The sequence below is a fragment of the Drosophila santomea genome, chromosome 3L (assembly GCF_016746245.2).
Source record: "Drosophila santomea strain STO CAGO 1482 chromosome 3L, Prin_Dsan_1.1, whole genome shotgun sequence".
In the NCBI taxonomy this organism is placed as follows: Eukaryota; Metazoa; Arthropoda; class Insecta; order Diptera; family Drosophilidae; genus Drosophila; species Drosophila santomea.
This window is the reverse complement of record NC_053018.2, coordinates 7,221,070-7,237,671: the sequence shown is the minus strand read 5'-3', so window position 1 is coordinate 7,237,671 and position 16,602 is coordinate 7,221,070. Positions and strand designations below refer to the sequence as shown.

General features: G+C 39.8%; 2 protein-coding genes across 9 annotated transcripts in view; both read right to left on the bottom strand.

Moving 5' to 3' along the window:
- Nucleotides 1-12,973, bottom strand: part of LOC120448713 (calcium uniporter protein, mitochondrial) — a 43,512-nt gene extending 30,539 nt beyond the window's left edge. For 2 of the 7 annotated variants that reach the window (XM_039630881.1, XM_039630882.1), the window contains exons 1-3: nucleotides 12,839-12,973; nucleotides 11,716-11,998; nucleotides 658-754 (exon numbers count right to left, since the gene is read on the bottom strand). In XM_039630881.1, the coding sequence (XP_039486815.1) occupies nucleotides 658-754; nucleotides 11,716-11,832 (214 nt within the window). In that variant the 5' untranslated portion in view covers nucleotides 11,833-11,998; nucleotides 12,839-12,973. Of the gene's footprint in view, nucleotides 1-107; nucleotides 183-232; nucleotides 503-657; nucleotides 755-11,715; nucleotides 11,999-12,430; nucleotides 12,450-12,838 lie in introns of those variants that run through there. The other 5 variants (XM_039630876.1, XM_039630880.1, XM_039630879.1 and 2 more) reach the window with 5 other exon arrangements.
- Nucleotides 12,974-13,569: 596 nt separating this feature from the next.
- Nucleotides 13,570-16,602, bottom strand: part of LOC120447737 (bifunctional heparan sulfate N-deacetylase/N-sulfotransferase) — a 56,339-nt gene continuing 53,306 nt past the window's right edge. For both annotated transcript variants that reach the window (XM_039629280.1, XM_039629281.1), the window contains 2 exons: nucleotides 16,076-16,428; nucleotides 13,570-14,993 (listed from right to left, as the gene is read on the bottom strand). In XM_039629280.1, coding sequence (XP_039485214.1) covers nucleotides 14,891-14,993; nucleotides 16,076-16,428 — 456 coding nt within the window. In that variant the 3' untranslated portion in view covers nucleotides 13,570-14,890. The remainder of the gene's footprint in view (nucleotides 14,994-16,075; nucleotides 16,429-16,602) is intronic.

The window sequence follows — 16,602 nt, the reverse complement described above, 5'->3', positions numbered from 1 at the left end:
GGGAGCGCAATTTCATCACATAATCAATTGAGTTTTAATTGGCTTATGTTTTTTATAAGTTATGTTAACTTAGAAATTTGCCAAATTAAAAAGGATTATTGTCTTACCATTACAAGTTTTTTTTTTAGTTTTCTTCCTATATCTTTTTCTATTCTTGATTCTCTTGAGTGAATGAACTTTACCTTAGGAAATACAGATTCAAAGTTAGAATTTCTTTTCATGATAAACTTACAAAAGTCTGACTTCTTTTTCTTTGTTACTTTTTGTCTCTTCTTAAATTCTCTGAATTTTTGAATTCTTGATTTTAGATTAGAAGACACAGAATTTGGTTCACAATTGACAGTTTCCTTAAATTCCTGCGTTTTGCAAGGATTGCTACCTTTTCCAGTTCTCCGATCCCCTATTCGGTACTTAACAAGACATTGATTGGATTTGGATTTCTTTTCTTTTACTTTTCCCTCAATTTCTGCCTGCTCATACATATGCTGACGTGAACTGTGACCTGCGATTGGGATGATTGATAAGCTTAGATTAGCACCCTCTCACAAAGTTGTCAAATCCAATCAGTTATTCCGCACTGAACGAAAATATTTACAAAATATCTGCAAGGTAAATATCTCCATCCAGTGGATACTTCCAATCGAAATTCCCACTCACCTCCCGTCGTCGGTTTTTTATGCTTGTCCGTTTCGCCATCCTCCGTCGTGGATGCGAAGCTTCTGTGCTGCTGGAGCTCATGACATGGCCGTAAGTGCTGTGGGGAAAAGAGCGGAAAATGTTTGCAAATTAACATTAATGACTCCATTTCGCATTATTGGTTGCTGCTTTAATGGGGCTTAAATCTTGCAACCAGCAATATGTGCTGGAATATAGCTAAATTATAATCCTACCCCGTCTTAAAAGTATAGAAATATTATTACTAAGCCCTTGCGAGTGGTTCTAAGAAAATGTACATTAGGGTGTGCCTTTCTCTATTCAAATTTATTTAGGGAAACAGTGCGTATGGGTAATTTATTTCCCTATAAATCAAAAAATATTATTAAAAGAAAAAAATTAGAAAAAAAGTATAGAAATATTATTACTAAGCCCTTGCGAGTGGTTCTAAGAAAATGTACATTAGGGTGTGCCTTTCTCTATTCAAATTTATTTGGGAAAACAGTGCGTATGCGTAATTAATTTCCCTATAAATCAAAAAATATTATTAAAAGAAAAAAATTAGAAAAAAACACAACTATCATTATTAGTACAATATAAAATAATATGTCAGCTTTAAATTTAAAGTTCACCCTGGCTTAGAAAATTCCTTTATATATTCAGCAGCTCCACGTCCTTTACATTTTAGAACTGGCATTCCTTGCATGTTTCAGCCGAACCTAATTAAGTTAAAATGCTCCCAAGTGAAATCACGTGCTCCCCATAACGAAGGACGAAAACGACAACGAACTGGCACTCAAAACAAAAAAAAAAAAAACAGATAAACGGAAGAGGAAATGGGGCTATGGAATATGGGATGCGTAAATACAGTTATTCCGAGGACCACGTGAATGTGTGTGACTTGGTGTGGCTTTAACCCACATCATGGTCTTCGTCTGGCACATTTCCTTTACAACTTTTTTGTGCTCCTTCCTTCTGGCGGCAACATTGCGTATGAGTAATCACACACGCACCAACACACTCAAACACTCTGGGGAGGACACAAATGGGCAAAGGAAATCGAAATAGAAACCGTTTACCGTGTCGTTTTACCAACTAAACAAGTCAGGTGTTTGGGCGGACTTCAAAGTTGAAACATTGTTAGCATTACACCTTCACACCTACGCAGCGAAACTTAAAAATCATAATAATAAATATGTCTGTTTTTCAAAGTTAACATTTAAAACTTCAACTCTGTAAAAGTAGAGCAGTGTAGCTGCATTTTCTTCAGTAATTCAAGAGCAACCCTCGCACTTTAAGCTTGTGCTTGAAAATATAAAATAACATTGCATAATTTTAGGTGCAGCATTGAAAGTATGTGTGTGTGTGTGTGTTTGCATAGTCGCACAAACATATATGCATAACTTTCAGACCCGAGTTGGGAATTGCGGATTTTCTCATATGGTATGCACGTGTTGTGCTTCGATTTTAACTTTTACTGATTGGATTTTACGCTCCACTCCAATCAGGCGCTTCAATAATTCAGCTCCCGCTCGAATGCGCAGTGAAAAATGTAGCAAAATCAAATGTTTCCCACGAGTAATTGAAATTTAAATGGCAAATAAATTTCCAAAACACGCCCATGCAGTCCCTAGACCAACATTTTGTTGGCTGTTTTTCCGCAGAAACTTTGGTGATTTGTTGGCGCGCATTATTGATGGACTTGGCCTGGCCAAATGACAATGGAACATCTCTGACAGTTTGGTCAGAGTTTCATCCGGCACAGAATGTCTGGATGCTGGGACTGAGTTGAGACTGGCTAAGCCGGAGGGGCAAAAGTAAAAGTTATGACCCCCGACGAGCTGTCAGCTGGCATCAAATGTTAAAAAGTTGCCCCACAGGCATTTGCAGTGAACCAAATGAAACATTAGGCGTCACATAAATTTAACAAGCTCCGACAGCCAACGAAATCCAAGCTCCAGCCGGATAGTATGCCACTTTTCTTTTACTGTGGCCAGAAAGTTTTTACGATCAGCCGAATAAATTGAAATCACAGCTCAGTTCAGCTTTTCCTCCGTGGATGAGAGTGAAAATGTAATTCCATAAATTACACCTGCTGTTTTTCCCGGGAAAATGATAAACAGAAACTTGTGACCACAACGGGTGGGGCAAATCATTTCAAGTTAATTTGCCTTGTGGGGCAGCTTTAAAAAATGTTGAAGGAGAGCCGCCGTATACATAAGCATCAACATCAACATCCTTGGCCTCTGTCTGCGACATGTTGCAGCAATTGTCTCTTAATGAGCCCGACAATGTGACCACGTGCGGCGATGTGGTAGTCTAAGTCGATGGAAAAACAAGTCAGCACACAGGACACGCCGGGATAAACAAGGAGACAGGACGAAAAGGCTTTCTGAAAGAGGAAAATAAGTGGAGGCCCTGGGTCATAACAATAAACAAAGCGAGCCGAGTGGATGTCTCTGGGTTCCTCAAATCTTTTTCGTCTGCGAAACACCACACAAAAAAAAAAACCCAACAAAAGTCTGCCAACATTAGAGATAAAAATAAAATTACAGTGGTTCGTGTAATTTGCATAACAATTTCATTTCACTCAACTTTTAGGGGCCATCTCTTGAATTTTTCAAATTGCTATTCATATTTTAAAGCAAGCTAAACTCCTTAAAAAGAAGCTTAAAGCTGATGGAAATGAAATTTGTATTTTAGTTACTATAAAAGAAACTTCTCTAAAATTGTTTTTCTGCAATTAAGTAAAAAGCTTTAAAAGTCTTGCAGATAGTGAAACTGCATGCTAATTCCTCTAAGAATTATGATTGCTTTTAATGGTCCAAGTTGGTCTTCTTATGTTTTCAGACAGTGTGGCATTCATTGATAAAGTATGAAGAACTTTGCGCAACTCCGCTGCAAATTTCTAAATTGATAGAAATAAAAATTTAAAAAGCCCGTCGCACGGAATTCTGCATGGCAACTTCCCGGTTGAGGAAGTCATGCAAGCTGAAAAGTTTTAAGACAGGAGAAGCCCCAGACAAGCACTCGCCTTTCAGCCCTTTGTTCTTGGCCAACAGAGTCGCGTGTCAAGTGGCACATTCCTGGGCTTCTAGCCAAGAATAACACGGCGCCGAGCATATTGTTCTTTATGCGTTTGATTGTCTTTGAATGAGCTCGTTAAGTCTTTGCCCCAATTGGAATAATGAATCCCCGTCAAAGCAATTTGTCCGATCGACCGAGCGAACGGTGGAAATGCAATTGAAGTTTTGCGCACAGATATATATTTTATAGCTCGTAAAAGCAAAGCAATTTGTTATATTGGTATCGAGGCTGCTGGCAATGAATCATAAAAATATTATGTGCGTGAGCAAATCACCGAGGAAATGAAATTAGTGGAATGACAACGAGGGATCGAGGCGAAGACAGGATAAGGCTTAAGGAGAAATCTCCGTAACATCTCGGCAAAATCTCAAGCCACGTCGATATAATATATTTCTATAAATATATTAAAAGGAGAAGCAGACGGAGAGAAAGCTAATAAATTAGACACATGTTCGCAGCAGGCGGGGGAATTTTTTGTCGGTTTTTGTTTTTCACTGGCGCACAGTGAATAGAATTGCCAGTAAAGATTTTCTGCAAGTAAATATTTAGCTGAGAAAAGGCAGAGAAAAATAGATAAACAAGCGCACACACTCTGACGTCGACTATCAAAAATCATCAGATACAGAGAGAGAAAAAATGAAAGAGACAAGCCAGACGGACTAAAATTAGTGTGCACAAAGTGATAAACGTACACATTCAATAGATACCGAAATACACAACCATGAAATGGAAATAGATATTCTTGTGTTTCTCTTGAAGAGTGCAAAACGCGGCCAGAATTTTGTCGCCACCCTCACAGTTCACAGATAGCCACAGAAAATTTGGTTAAAAGCAGACATATGCCTGTAAGACAGTAATATCTAATATGGCCAGAACGAGGAAATAAAAACATTCACAAAACGAACTGTGTGTGTCAGAGGCAAAGTTTTCGCATTTGCCACAAGCATTCCTCGAATGCCTGGTTATGTAGGCCGTTTTATCTGAAGTTCTCCCATCCTCTCCCTTAAGAGTTGGCCAAAAGTGAGTTTTATGTGCTCATTTGTAAGCGTTTTACTTCAGTTTAAACGCAAGCTTAGGGAATTGCTGTGGCCTTTCAGTAAAATTCATTTAAATTGCGTATACGTCAGTTTGCCCCTCGGTTTGTTTGTTTATTCAGCCAATTTTGTTAATGGAAATTCGCCAGAAGAAAATAAATGAATTGCATTTCATTTATAGGATTAAATTACAAGGGAATTAGGTAAATGTTGTACCTAGAGGAAGACATGCATGTCACTCGCCGGCGGCTACTTAATAATGCAAAGGGTGAAATAAAATTCAAGTTAATTAAGCTTTAATTGTAATTGGAAAAGGTAAGAAGGGGATGTGCGAAAATCCCACAAGGATTACACAGTCACACATTTACACCCTTATTGCTGTGCTACACCCTTATTCAACCCACAAGTTGGCCAAGCGAATTTCAATTACAAATATTCCATATTCATAGAGTCTGTGTGCTGCCCTCAGGTAACAGACTGCCATCAGTAAATAATGCAAACGATAAAACGATGAAAGTGGTAACAAATGTGGAAAAAAGGCCGCAACAAATTGAAGCACTAAAAGCAGCGAACAGTCAATACAAAGCTCATAGAAACGGGAAACCATAAACTTGTGGATTAAAGTACATACCCATATCTCGGAATCAGGATTCGACGGGGGGCGGGGCACACATAAAAACCAACTCAGTAATTGCATTACTCACTCAAAATAATGGCTCATTAACCCGCAGGCCAATGAAGAAGGATGTAGGAGCTGCTCGGCTTCAATTACTGACTACGGTATCCATCTTGGCCCTCGCAGGCTTCACTACACACGCTGAGTTGTCCAACAAAAGTACACAAAGTAAACGTGTTCCTCTGAGGAAAAATATTATTTTCTTGCCATAGAAATTTCCCTTTTTGCCGAAAATATCCAGCTGCCAACGTTTGAGAGAGCTGCTACAAAAAAAAAAAAAATAAGTGCCTTCAAAGGACCTCTCACACTTTCTGTGCCAAAGGTTGTGTGTGCCTGCTTTGAAAATATCTTGGTCATGTGCATGAACAACTTCCAGGACAAGACCTTGCGCGGGTAATTTTCATTTTAATTTTAATACAATTAACACTCACAAGAGGCGATAAAATAGGTCTCAGTGAAAAAGTACCAGGCCACGCCCCAATGCTTATCACAAAGGACCCGAGGCCACATCCCATTGTAATTAGTAGGCGAGAGAGTGCGAAAAAGCGGCAACAAAAACCCAGCCGCATGTTGAGTGCTCCATTTAGGGCAAAACCGCATGAAAACAACATTATGCAGTCCCTTTTTTATGGCTAAAATAAACTAGAATGGTGACAACAAAAACGAGTGCTTTATAAGGACTCTGCTGCAAGTATACAATGTCCTTTTTTTAGTTGACATTCAACAAGATGGTTTAATTGTTACTTATACACTATATACCATATGCATTAATATACAATTAAGTTCGTAATAGATTTAAACATCTAACTTATTTACATCCATAGTAGATATACATTAAAAAAACAAACAGCTGCATATTAATGCCCGTATTTGGTTTGTTACATTGCTACTTTGCAACCGTATGACAAACTTAAGTGGATATTATGGTAGCCCTTAGCCCGAGAGTAGCAAAGTAAATTTATGTAGCTCATTTTGGAGTCTAGCTCACCGTGCCTGTGGAGCGCAACGAAAATTTGCATATAATAGTAGAATTTTCGCCTTCAAAACCGAGGGAAGAGACAACAACAACAGCAGCTGACACTCGAGTCCTCCAGTCGAGGAACTTGGGAACCTGGGACCAAAACTGAAAACTCAAAACCCAGAGAAGCCAGAGAAGCCAGCGATGTGGCCTGAATTAATAACGAACCTTTTATGCGGTTCCCTTCGACTGGGATGCCTATTCCCCTTTTTGTTTGGCCTTAAATTGGCAAGAATTTATTCAGAGATTGCGACGGCGATGGAGTTCTGCAAGTGGCCAAAGCCACAAATATTTACTAAATAAATTAGCAGCCACTTGGCGCTGTTTGCCCAACGCGCTTGGTAGTCAATACTCTGAATTTAAATCAATGCACAACGCGGGGAAAAAATTGTGTACACAAGAGTGACTCTTCGCCGAATTATGCTGACAACATTGAAATATTTTATGGCGCAGGTCAATCGCGATTGGAGATCTCCCCTCGAATGGTTTAAATTGAATTGGGTTGATTTTATGAGTTCAACAAATAATTTATTTAAACAGACTGCCGGTCGCGTGGCCTCGTGGCCTCTGCAAGTGAAGTATGTATTTTAAATTGAGCACTTTTACGTACACAGTCAGTGCTGATAAGTGCTATCACAAAAATGCCACAAATTGATAACGCACATCGGGGCAAAAGTGAACTGGATTCTTCCCTGGCGCTTACAGTTTAACCTAAATTGTAAATAGTTTCGCAGATTGGATTACAAGAGCGCGGCGAAAGGGGAAAGATACACAGAGGGCTTTTGGCCACTTGTATCTATCAGATACTCGTGCAGCCCAACTCGGTGCAGAGTCATTAGATAAACATCAAAGCGCACATTCATGCCGACAAGTTGCGGGGCAAACTCGAGGGTAGGATAGGGGGTTCTAATGGGGATGGGGGGACTATATGTGGGGCTCATGTGGGGGTTTATTTGCCGCCCTTGTCGACAGCAGAAGTCAAGTGCAGGAGCAATGGCCACATCACGCAAAGGCCGTTGCCAGAAGTTAAATTACTATGGAGATTGGGAAGACAAACATCAACATGAATACACTTTTAAACTGCCTTAATTTGCATAAATTTATATAATATAATAATTGGTAAGTAATTGTACTATTTTAATTATGGAACTAACGTACTACGCTTTAAAACTGATTGTAGTTTTGGATCTTTAAAAACTTTGTATTACCTAAATTCGTAGAAAAGCTTTAAACATTATCTTTAGCACCGTAAAAAGTGTTTTCTACTTTAAAAGTATATAAGTTAATTTATGGATATTTTCAAACAGTACTAAAGCCATTGAACTAGTATCTATGAGTTTACATAAACAATTTTCTGAAAGTGTACGTTTATTATAAGGCGAAGGCATATTCACTCCGTGAGCTATTTGTCGTTCTCTAAGTTATGCTGGCAATTTGGAAGGCATAACTTAAAGTTCTGCTGATGAAGCGGCAGCTTCAGCCCTAATGAGGTCTCCCTAATTTGTGACATGCTGCCACCGCCGTTTACGATAGCATTAATTACGCGTATAATCCTCGTCCTCGTCCCTTCCTCGAGGATTCTCTTTCGGAGTGTACTTACTGCATATATGTATGCAAATATTTTTGCAACGTCTGGTGGGGAAATTTCCTTTTCGTTTTTGCCCCGATAGCTAAGCAAAGATTTAGCAGCGCTGATAAATGTGCGAAAACGTGCACAAGTTTGCAAGGAGAATGCCTGTGTCGAAGGATAATATAGGAACGAGTGGGTGTTATAGCAATGCGGGGTCCTATGATATGCAGATTTTCTGCGGCTTGACTGCTTGTGTACGGGTTAAGTCGAAGGCTTTTTGGTGATTTTACGTTGAGAGCCGCAGAAACTTGCTGATCAAACAATAGTTGATAGTATTTAAAAAGGAGATTAGCACAAGTCGAGAAATAAGTGCTGATAAGTTAAGTACTTTTCTGTGCCCAGACAGCCGGCAAAAAAAGTTGGCCGGAACTTTGACTTTGCTGGAAATAAGCCGGTAAAACTTGATATTAAGGTTGAGCAGGTCTTGAAATGATTAAAAATCTTTGGAACTGGAGTGCTCTCTAGCTAGAATGTATGAGAAGCGCGGAGGAGGGTGCAAAATAACCAGAAAGCAAAGTAAGATAATACCTTAGGCAGTCTGAAAAGTGTTTCATTTAACTCAAACTGATAAATTAATTAAGTAAGTTTTAATCCGATTTGAAATGCAATCAAGGTTGTTTGCTTCAAATTAAAAAGTTGAAACTTCATTTCAAGTTTTAGTAAATCCATGAAGACCACGAAAAGTGGCAGAAATGTGCACTTTTGCCAAGCGCATTTTAAGTGTCACTTACAAAGCCCGACTTAATAAGCTGATTCCGTTAAAAATTTACCATATATGTATGAACCAAACACCACACGACTATAAGCCCTGGCTTTAAGCGGCTGACCTCTGGCTGCATTACGTGCAACCAGCGCAGGTTTGCTTTGGATATGATGAATTCCATTTGCATAAGTACCGCTTTGTTTTTGTTTGCCCGACTATCGGGCTTTATTTATGTGTGTATATATGTGTGTGTGTATGTCTGTGTTTGCACGCACACTGGCGCACTCAGAGATGCACAAATAAAGCCGGCTCCAAAGCCTGAATCATGGCACTCGTGTATTTAATCAAATATCATCGCCCATCGCAACGGTTGCATCTGTCGGAAAATAATTGTTCACCGGCACAGAAAATTCCCAGTAACGTACAATTGCGGTCAGACCAATAGGTTTTTATAAGGCAGGAAAGTATTAAAATTATATTTGTATTATAAATCAGCATTCTAAGAATAACCAACTTTAAACCCATAATGAAGTTAAAGAATTTATTAAAAATTAGCTTTCTAGCGTGGCAAACTATCCCATAAAACGAAAAATATATGAGATCTAAATTATAGAAATCTAAGTTAGACATAACCCATAAATGGGGCTGTATTTTTCCTTGTGACCAATAATCATGTTTCATCCAAAACTTTCTTGACATTAAAAACTTAATGTTAAAACAATTTGTGGAAAAACTTTCGAGTGGCAAATATAATTGTGTAATTGGTTAGAATTATATTTTTGCCATACTTTAGGAACAATAGTGAAGTTTCCTAGTATTCCAGCTGCCACATACACGTACATATATATTTGTGTGTGTGTGCCACGCCCCAGGAAACAGGACGATGGCAAAACAAATGGCAACACACAATGCAAAAAAGCCGAAATTCGAGGGCAAGCCAAAAATTCCATTCTAGTGAAATTGTCGGAAAGAGACAGCTTTAGGAGGGGAAGAAGAGGATGGGGAGATGTAAAGACACACGTTCTGTGTCTGTGAGTCCATGTGCCTGCCTGTGTGTGTGTGTGTATTGTGGAGCAGACCGAATGGCGCCAATAAAAGTTTTTGTGCTCTATGAAAACATAGAAAAAACTGCAAGAGGGGTGCCCTCTAAATAATTCTACAAATCCTCTGGACTTTGTTTATTTTTTCGCGTACGCCCAGAGATTTCGAGTGAGCAAATTGGAGCGTGATGTGGAGACACTATGACAGGTTAAGATGCCAAAAACGGAAATCCGGGTCAAGAAGTTTGCCACACTCTTTTGAGCTTGACAATCACTGATGTCGTTTTTGTCATCGTTTCTATTTGCCGTAATCAGCTGGGGAAAAGCTCGAAAAACAAAATGCAAATCCAGATAGACACTTGTGGGCACAAAAAGTCGAGCAAATAGCCTGATAAAAGCAAACAATCTAGGTACAAAGTATCTCGCCCCTCTTTTTCACCCAATGTCATCAACACTCGCTTTTCGTTTCTCCCGCTCTCTTCGCAAACACACAAGCTCTAAGCCGCCCGGTTGAGTTGAGCAAATAACGGCGTATTTAATCATTTTGTATGCAAATCGAGTTTGTCATAAAAAAATACTAGCATACAATACTTGCCGGTTGAATGAGCCTTCTTGGTACAGTAAAGCTCCTATCAGAAGGTAAAATATCCTAAATATTGAAAAACACTACATATGTATGTCCTAAATTTTATGAAATTTAAATATAAATTTTGGTTTGACATTTTTGAGGGTTTTCAAATATTCATCATAATCGAGTTTTACAGTGCCCTGAGTGTGTTCCCATTTTAGCTGCTTTCGCTGACTCACCTACCTAAGCTTTAAATTTAAACTGATAACAATTACAATTTCAATTGTTTGTTTAACAACAAAAATCAGTAGCAGCATCAATGAAATGACTCAACCATCTTAATTAAATCAATGATCTACAGTTTGATGAGCACTGGGATGCTATACAGAGTGCTAATTGTTCCAAACTTCTCTCTCCGAAAAAAATTACCTCCATCACTCATCTATCAACGCCCCTCTCTCTGCACCACCCCCGCCACCAACAACACGTCATGTGATGATAAACATTTCTGACAGCTGTTTTGTTGTTATTGCCTTGGCCTTTTCGCGCAGGTGCAAAAACAACAAGAAGTAGAAATGGAGAGAGAGAAATGCCGGGGAGAGTGAAAGATGGAGAGAGCCAAACTCCAAATGAAGTTTGCCCAGTCAAAGGGAAGGGGGAAGAGTGAAAGAAAGAGAAACAGATTGAGAATCATATGTACATATGTATGACATGTGGACATAGTAAATATGTATGTTAGCTTATTTAGTATTTTCGGACTGGTTCTTTGCATAAATTTTAAAAATTCGAAACACAAAATATGCCTGCCACAGCAGAGACATTTCTATAAGTATGACTGTGCAGAGCCACAACTGTGTGCAGACAGTGGTGGCCAACAGAATAGCAGTGATAAAATAAAAGGCTTTGAAAATAAAATTCGGTTTCTAACATTCTCTAAAAATAGTGTTTTTTTTATAAAATTTAAATTTCTAAAATTTCATCTATATTAGAAATATGATATAAATTTTGTATTACGCTGGTATTTGTAAAGTTATGAAAGCCATCGAAACTGACCTACATAACTGTGCAGTAAGTTGCGATAAAACTATATTGGAATGACTATTTTCTTGGTACTATGATGCTACCCCTTGCTGTTGGCATGCGCTTATTCACATTCGAGAAACAAGTGCGTGTATTTTTATAGATCCGATACCGGCGCTGGCCAACAGCTGCTCCCCCGGAGCGCGACTTCCCAAGATAGTTTTCCATGAACTATACATATAGATATGTATCAATGTGTGTGGGTACTTTGTATGGAGCACTTACCAGGGCGAAGGTGGTGCCGGGTGCCAAACGCAGGGCGAGACTTCTATGGGTGGTGGTCGCCGCCGGTCGCAGGAAGAGCCGAAAGGCGCTGACCATGGCAGCCCTATTTCTGGACATGATGCGGCTCGCTTAACAGGAACTGGTTGTGCAGCTGGACTGGACACTTCACTACAGCACTGAATGCTCCTCTTTATTATTATAACTTTATTGTAAATCACGAGAGCACCGGTTATGGGGGGTAAATAATGAGTAAGGTTGAAACTTTTCGCTATTCGGCGCCCAACTTGTTGTATGAGTAAGAAAATAAATAAATAAATACAAGTACGTCAGAGAGGCTTGGCACTGTCTATCAGCCGAAATTCAAATCGAAATAAAAGCCTATGTGCGAAAGGGGTATTATTTATTCGAACCGGAAACTTCTGCGAAGCCTCTTTCATCGTCGTGGATTCCGAAGGCACCGTTAGAATCTTCCGATAGGCCCGAATAGTTAGCGCCCACGATAAATAAACAAAGTCGACCAATAAGAATTTTACTTTCACTTAACATTTTGATATGATTACGTTATGATTTTGACTACTTAAGAAAAGTTTGTAAGTTTGTGTAGGTTGTGACAGAGAAAATGCAACAAGCCGCAGGCAACAACAAAAACCACCAAGAACGGGCGCCAAAAAGGAGAACGTGAGAATTTTCGGAGAGGAGGGGCGAAGGGAATTACCGGTTTTACCAAGCGAATCTTTTCTTTAGCTTTTCATGCGCGGCACAGAGGGCAAAAAACCCAGCGATTAGCACTCGGAATAAAATTATTTATACATATGTGGAAAGATATATATGTATATTCTGGGAATTTAATTATTAAGAACGCGACGTTTTCATGGACTTTCGCTGCACGGCACACGCTCTCTCTCTCTCTCTTTCGCTCTCTTTGCACTCTCTTCGCCCACGACTTTTTGTTTAAAGCCGGCTGTGTGAGCACGCGATATTATTAATAATTAACTCTTTTTGCAACTGTCGTTTATGGCCGAGTACCTGTTAGCACGTGCTGTTTTTATCGTTCTATAACTTATCTAGTTGAAATTTAAACGTATAGCTCGCGGTTTCGATTCGATTTTGTATTCATATATACCGTTGTTTTCTTAAGTAAATAAAGTTATTTACTCAACAATATACACCAAAAATTGCGCGTATTTAAATGCTAATATTCAAAGTTGTGAGTAGAATTTGAAAACATCGACACCCACAACCGACACGAACGAACTACAGAAATGAACTAACCGAAGCTGCGAAGGAAAAGCTATGCCTAATCGATACTATCGGTGCGCCTCCAGCAGCTATCGATTAACTTGATGTGACTTCACTGTTTTCACTGACGGAAGTGGCGGCAAACTACGTAATTCAAAATATTAAATTTGATTGTTCACAAGGAGTGTTTCTTATTTTTGTAAATTGAGTTAGCTTCCTATAGTTACAAATCAAGTATATTTGCTTTGGTTAGCCCAGCAGAGCACTTCCTACTGTTTTAGATTTCATTTAAGAAGTTGACGATGGAATGAAAAGCTTTTTGAAAATAACGTATTTTCGTGCCAAATGCAGATTTTGACATTCCGATTGCCACACATTTTCATTCGATAAGTTTACACTTTTCCACACTTAGCGGCTACATTTTCCATTTGGTTCCTGAACTCGTGTTGGTTCCTACGGTTCGTGTCTTAGCTTTACTTGGCTTTAGAACGTGCCGAGGTTTGTGTCTCGGCTCTTAGACCGGCTTGTGATTGAAAACCGTTGTTTTTTAGAACGAAAGTAAACCTACTTTTCAAACTTCCCGCTTAATTACACAAATAGTAAATAAAACAGCCATTTTACACTTGCAATAATTTCGCTTTTATTATTGTCGCATTACCAATCTAAACTTGAACTAGTCCTCATACATTTACGCATATATCCAACTATACAATAGAGCTTTGCTTAGTGCTGCGTTAGAACTACAACTAGAGTTTTACACTTTTACATCGAGGCCTGTGACAAGCGCATTTTAGGTCTACTCACTAGGCTTAGGCTAAAAACATCTATAATACACTTAGGGGATAGAGGCAGCCTTATGCTTAACGTACTAGTCCGATTTATATATATATGTATGTATATCTGGTTTTTACTGCTGAAACAAAGTCACAGTTGTGGCATGGATTTGAAATGCTTAAAGTACACAGAAGTTTCTGCGGCTGACGTGTGAATAGTAGTAGTACGTACATTGTTGTGTATTTTGGAGATGTCAAAAGTTATTTGATCGAGTCTTTAGGATGCGGAGAGCTTAATCGGTGTCTGAGGTAATAGTAATAATGAAAGTGCTGGATTATGCGTAAACTTAATTAGGCGCTTAATGCGCCATTGCCAACTAATAAACATTAAACAACTAACAAAGCGCATTTATGCATTTATTCATGATGCCTCATGATATTATTTATGTTAATTTATAATGCGCAAGCATACAAACACACACACACACACACAAGTCAAAGTCATGCCTATTTACACAATGTTTGCAGATAAATCCACACAGATACGCACTCACACACTGTACAACTTTAGCTGACAACTGCAGTGACATTAATTAGCTGCAATAGTAACAAACAAAAAAGATTTATGCATGTTAAAGGCGACTAATTATGTTATTTTTTCCATCTTAATTTAACTTTTTTCTACGGCAGCTACCTTTTTAAGCGGTTTATAAGCCGGCCCTTTTCTGATTTTCACTTTCGGCGAGAGTTTGCAATAGCTACACTGAGAATATAAAATCAAAAATCCATTTTTAATTGTAAATAGAATTGAAAACTAATAACTTGACATTTGCGCAGCTTTTAAACTTAGAAGAACTTGAGAACTTAAATAGCCAATTAATATTAAATTTCTATTTGCTGACGCCTGCCAAAAGTGAAAACCGGAAACGAGTGTGATAGATTTTCCATCGAATTTCCATCAAATTTTCATCCTGTCAGTTGTGACGCCGTCGTCGCTGAGCGCTCTCCGCATTTTCGGCTGCCACATGCAGCCAATGCAACTGCTTCCTGAGTTTTGCCCGCAATTTGCGATACCTGGTGCCTCCTATGCCACTGATAACACCTGCTCCTCCTCCTACTCCTACTCCACCTGCTGCTGCTCCTCCTCCAGCAAACAGCTGCTATCACGTTCCCGTGGACAGGTCGTCTTTGAGCCATTGCGGTATTGGCCGCGAGCCCAGCTTTTTGAGCAGCTTCACCAGCGCCGTATTGTGATTGAGATAGTATCTGCAAGAGAGACAACGAAACAGAAAAAACATTGAAAATTTCCATCAGAATTTTTAGAAAGAACGCAGTCAAAGTGGTGGCGCGAAATTAGAATTTCAAATCGCCGGTTTCTACGCCACAAAGACAGAACAAATATGCAGATCGACACGGTCTTATCTCTTGCAGCACCTCTTCTTTGCTGGCCAAGTTTTTGAATATTTTACTTCAGTCTCCCAGCTCCTGATGATTTTATGAACCACTTGGATTGCTCAGTGCTACAGAGGAGATTTATCTCCGGGAATTTGGACAAGTTTGTGGCACCAATCTGTGGAACTAAGCTCGGGTCTTAAAAAGACATAACATCTGGCAAAGCGAGGGAATATTAGAACCATTTCAGTTTTTATTTGCCACAATAGGAAGCCAGCTAACTGAACCTTTTTATACCCAGATCCACGAACGTAATCGTTTTTCTCCACCACCAGCATCGTGCAATCGCGTCAGGAAACAAATTTCCCCAGCTTACAGGCACTTTTATATGGCCAACTTCAACTCGAACTCCAACTCCCCTGATATATTTCCCATTTACTCGCAGTTGAATGCCTCACAAAGTAGTCCATCTGTCCATCTCCATTTCCGTATGTGTACTTTCCGTGTGTTTGTTGGCCTAGAAAAATGCGGTGCGGCAAATCGTTTTCCTTGTCAACTGACAACAGCTGGCATACCGACGAAATCGCAGTACAGCAAAGTGCACTTTTAGCGGCCGCAAAGTGCCACACACACATCTACACTCATACACTCATACACATATCCTTTGCAGGAAGAAAGAGCGAGGAGTTTTGTGCCCACAACCCATGGCCACATATGTTCATTAATCCTTCACTCAAAGCAGCAGCAGCAGCAGCTCCTTCGTCGTCCTGTCTGTCGTCCCAAATCACTCACACCGAAAACGCCGCCCACACACGACTGATGGCTCGAACTTTTCATGATTTTCCCACCTTTGCCCGGCTTTTCTCTCTCAGGTCCCTTTGCGCTCCCCCTTTTTTTTTTTTGGATTTTTCTTTTTGGGGGGTTGCTTATAAAGGGCAGTATTCGATTTTACTCACCGCTGCAACAGCTTGGCACTGCGCTCATCCATCGCCGGATACTGGCGTCCCTTGGACTTTCCGAGGCATTTATTGCGCTTCTCGCTGACGGCCTGGCAGTAGAAGCCCTTCTTCACGTCGTATCGCAGGTGATTTGAATAATCGAGCAGCGGCTGGATTTTGAGGAAGCGCTGCAGCTCGTTCATCACATCGATGGGATTCAGGCGCAACTGTTCGCCATCAATGATGTGCACCTGCTGGGCGGGATAGTAGGCCAGCCAGTGCTCCAGGTGCTGGGCGTACTTGCCGGGATTTAGGCACCGGTTACGCAGATCCTTCAGTGCCCTCGGTGCGGAGTCACCAGCCGTTATGACCTGTTCATGCGATTGAAATCAGTGTGAAATCAGTGTTATTTCTAAGCATGAACGCCCATTTGCGCATATGCACGTTAAGAAAATGGTTCAGTATATGAGGACATCAAATGATAGTTACTTATGAAATTATAAAATTCCTGCTGCAAATGCTTACTCCCTTTACGCGCAGTGCAA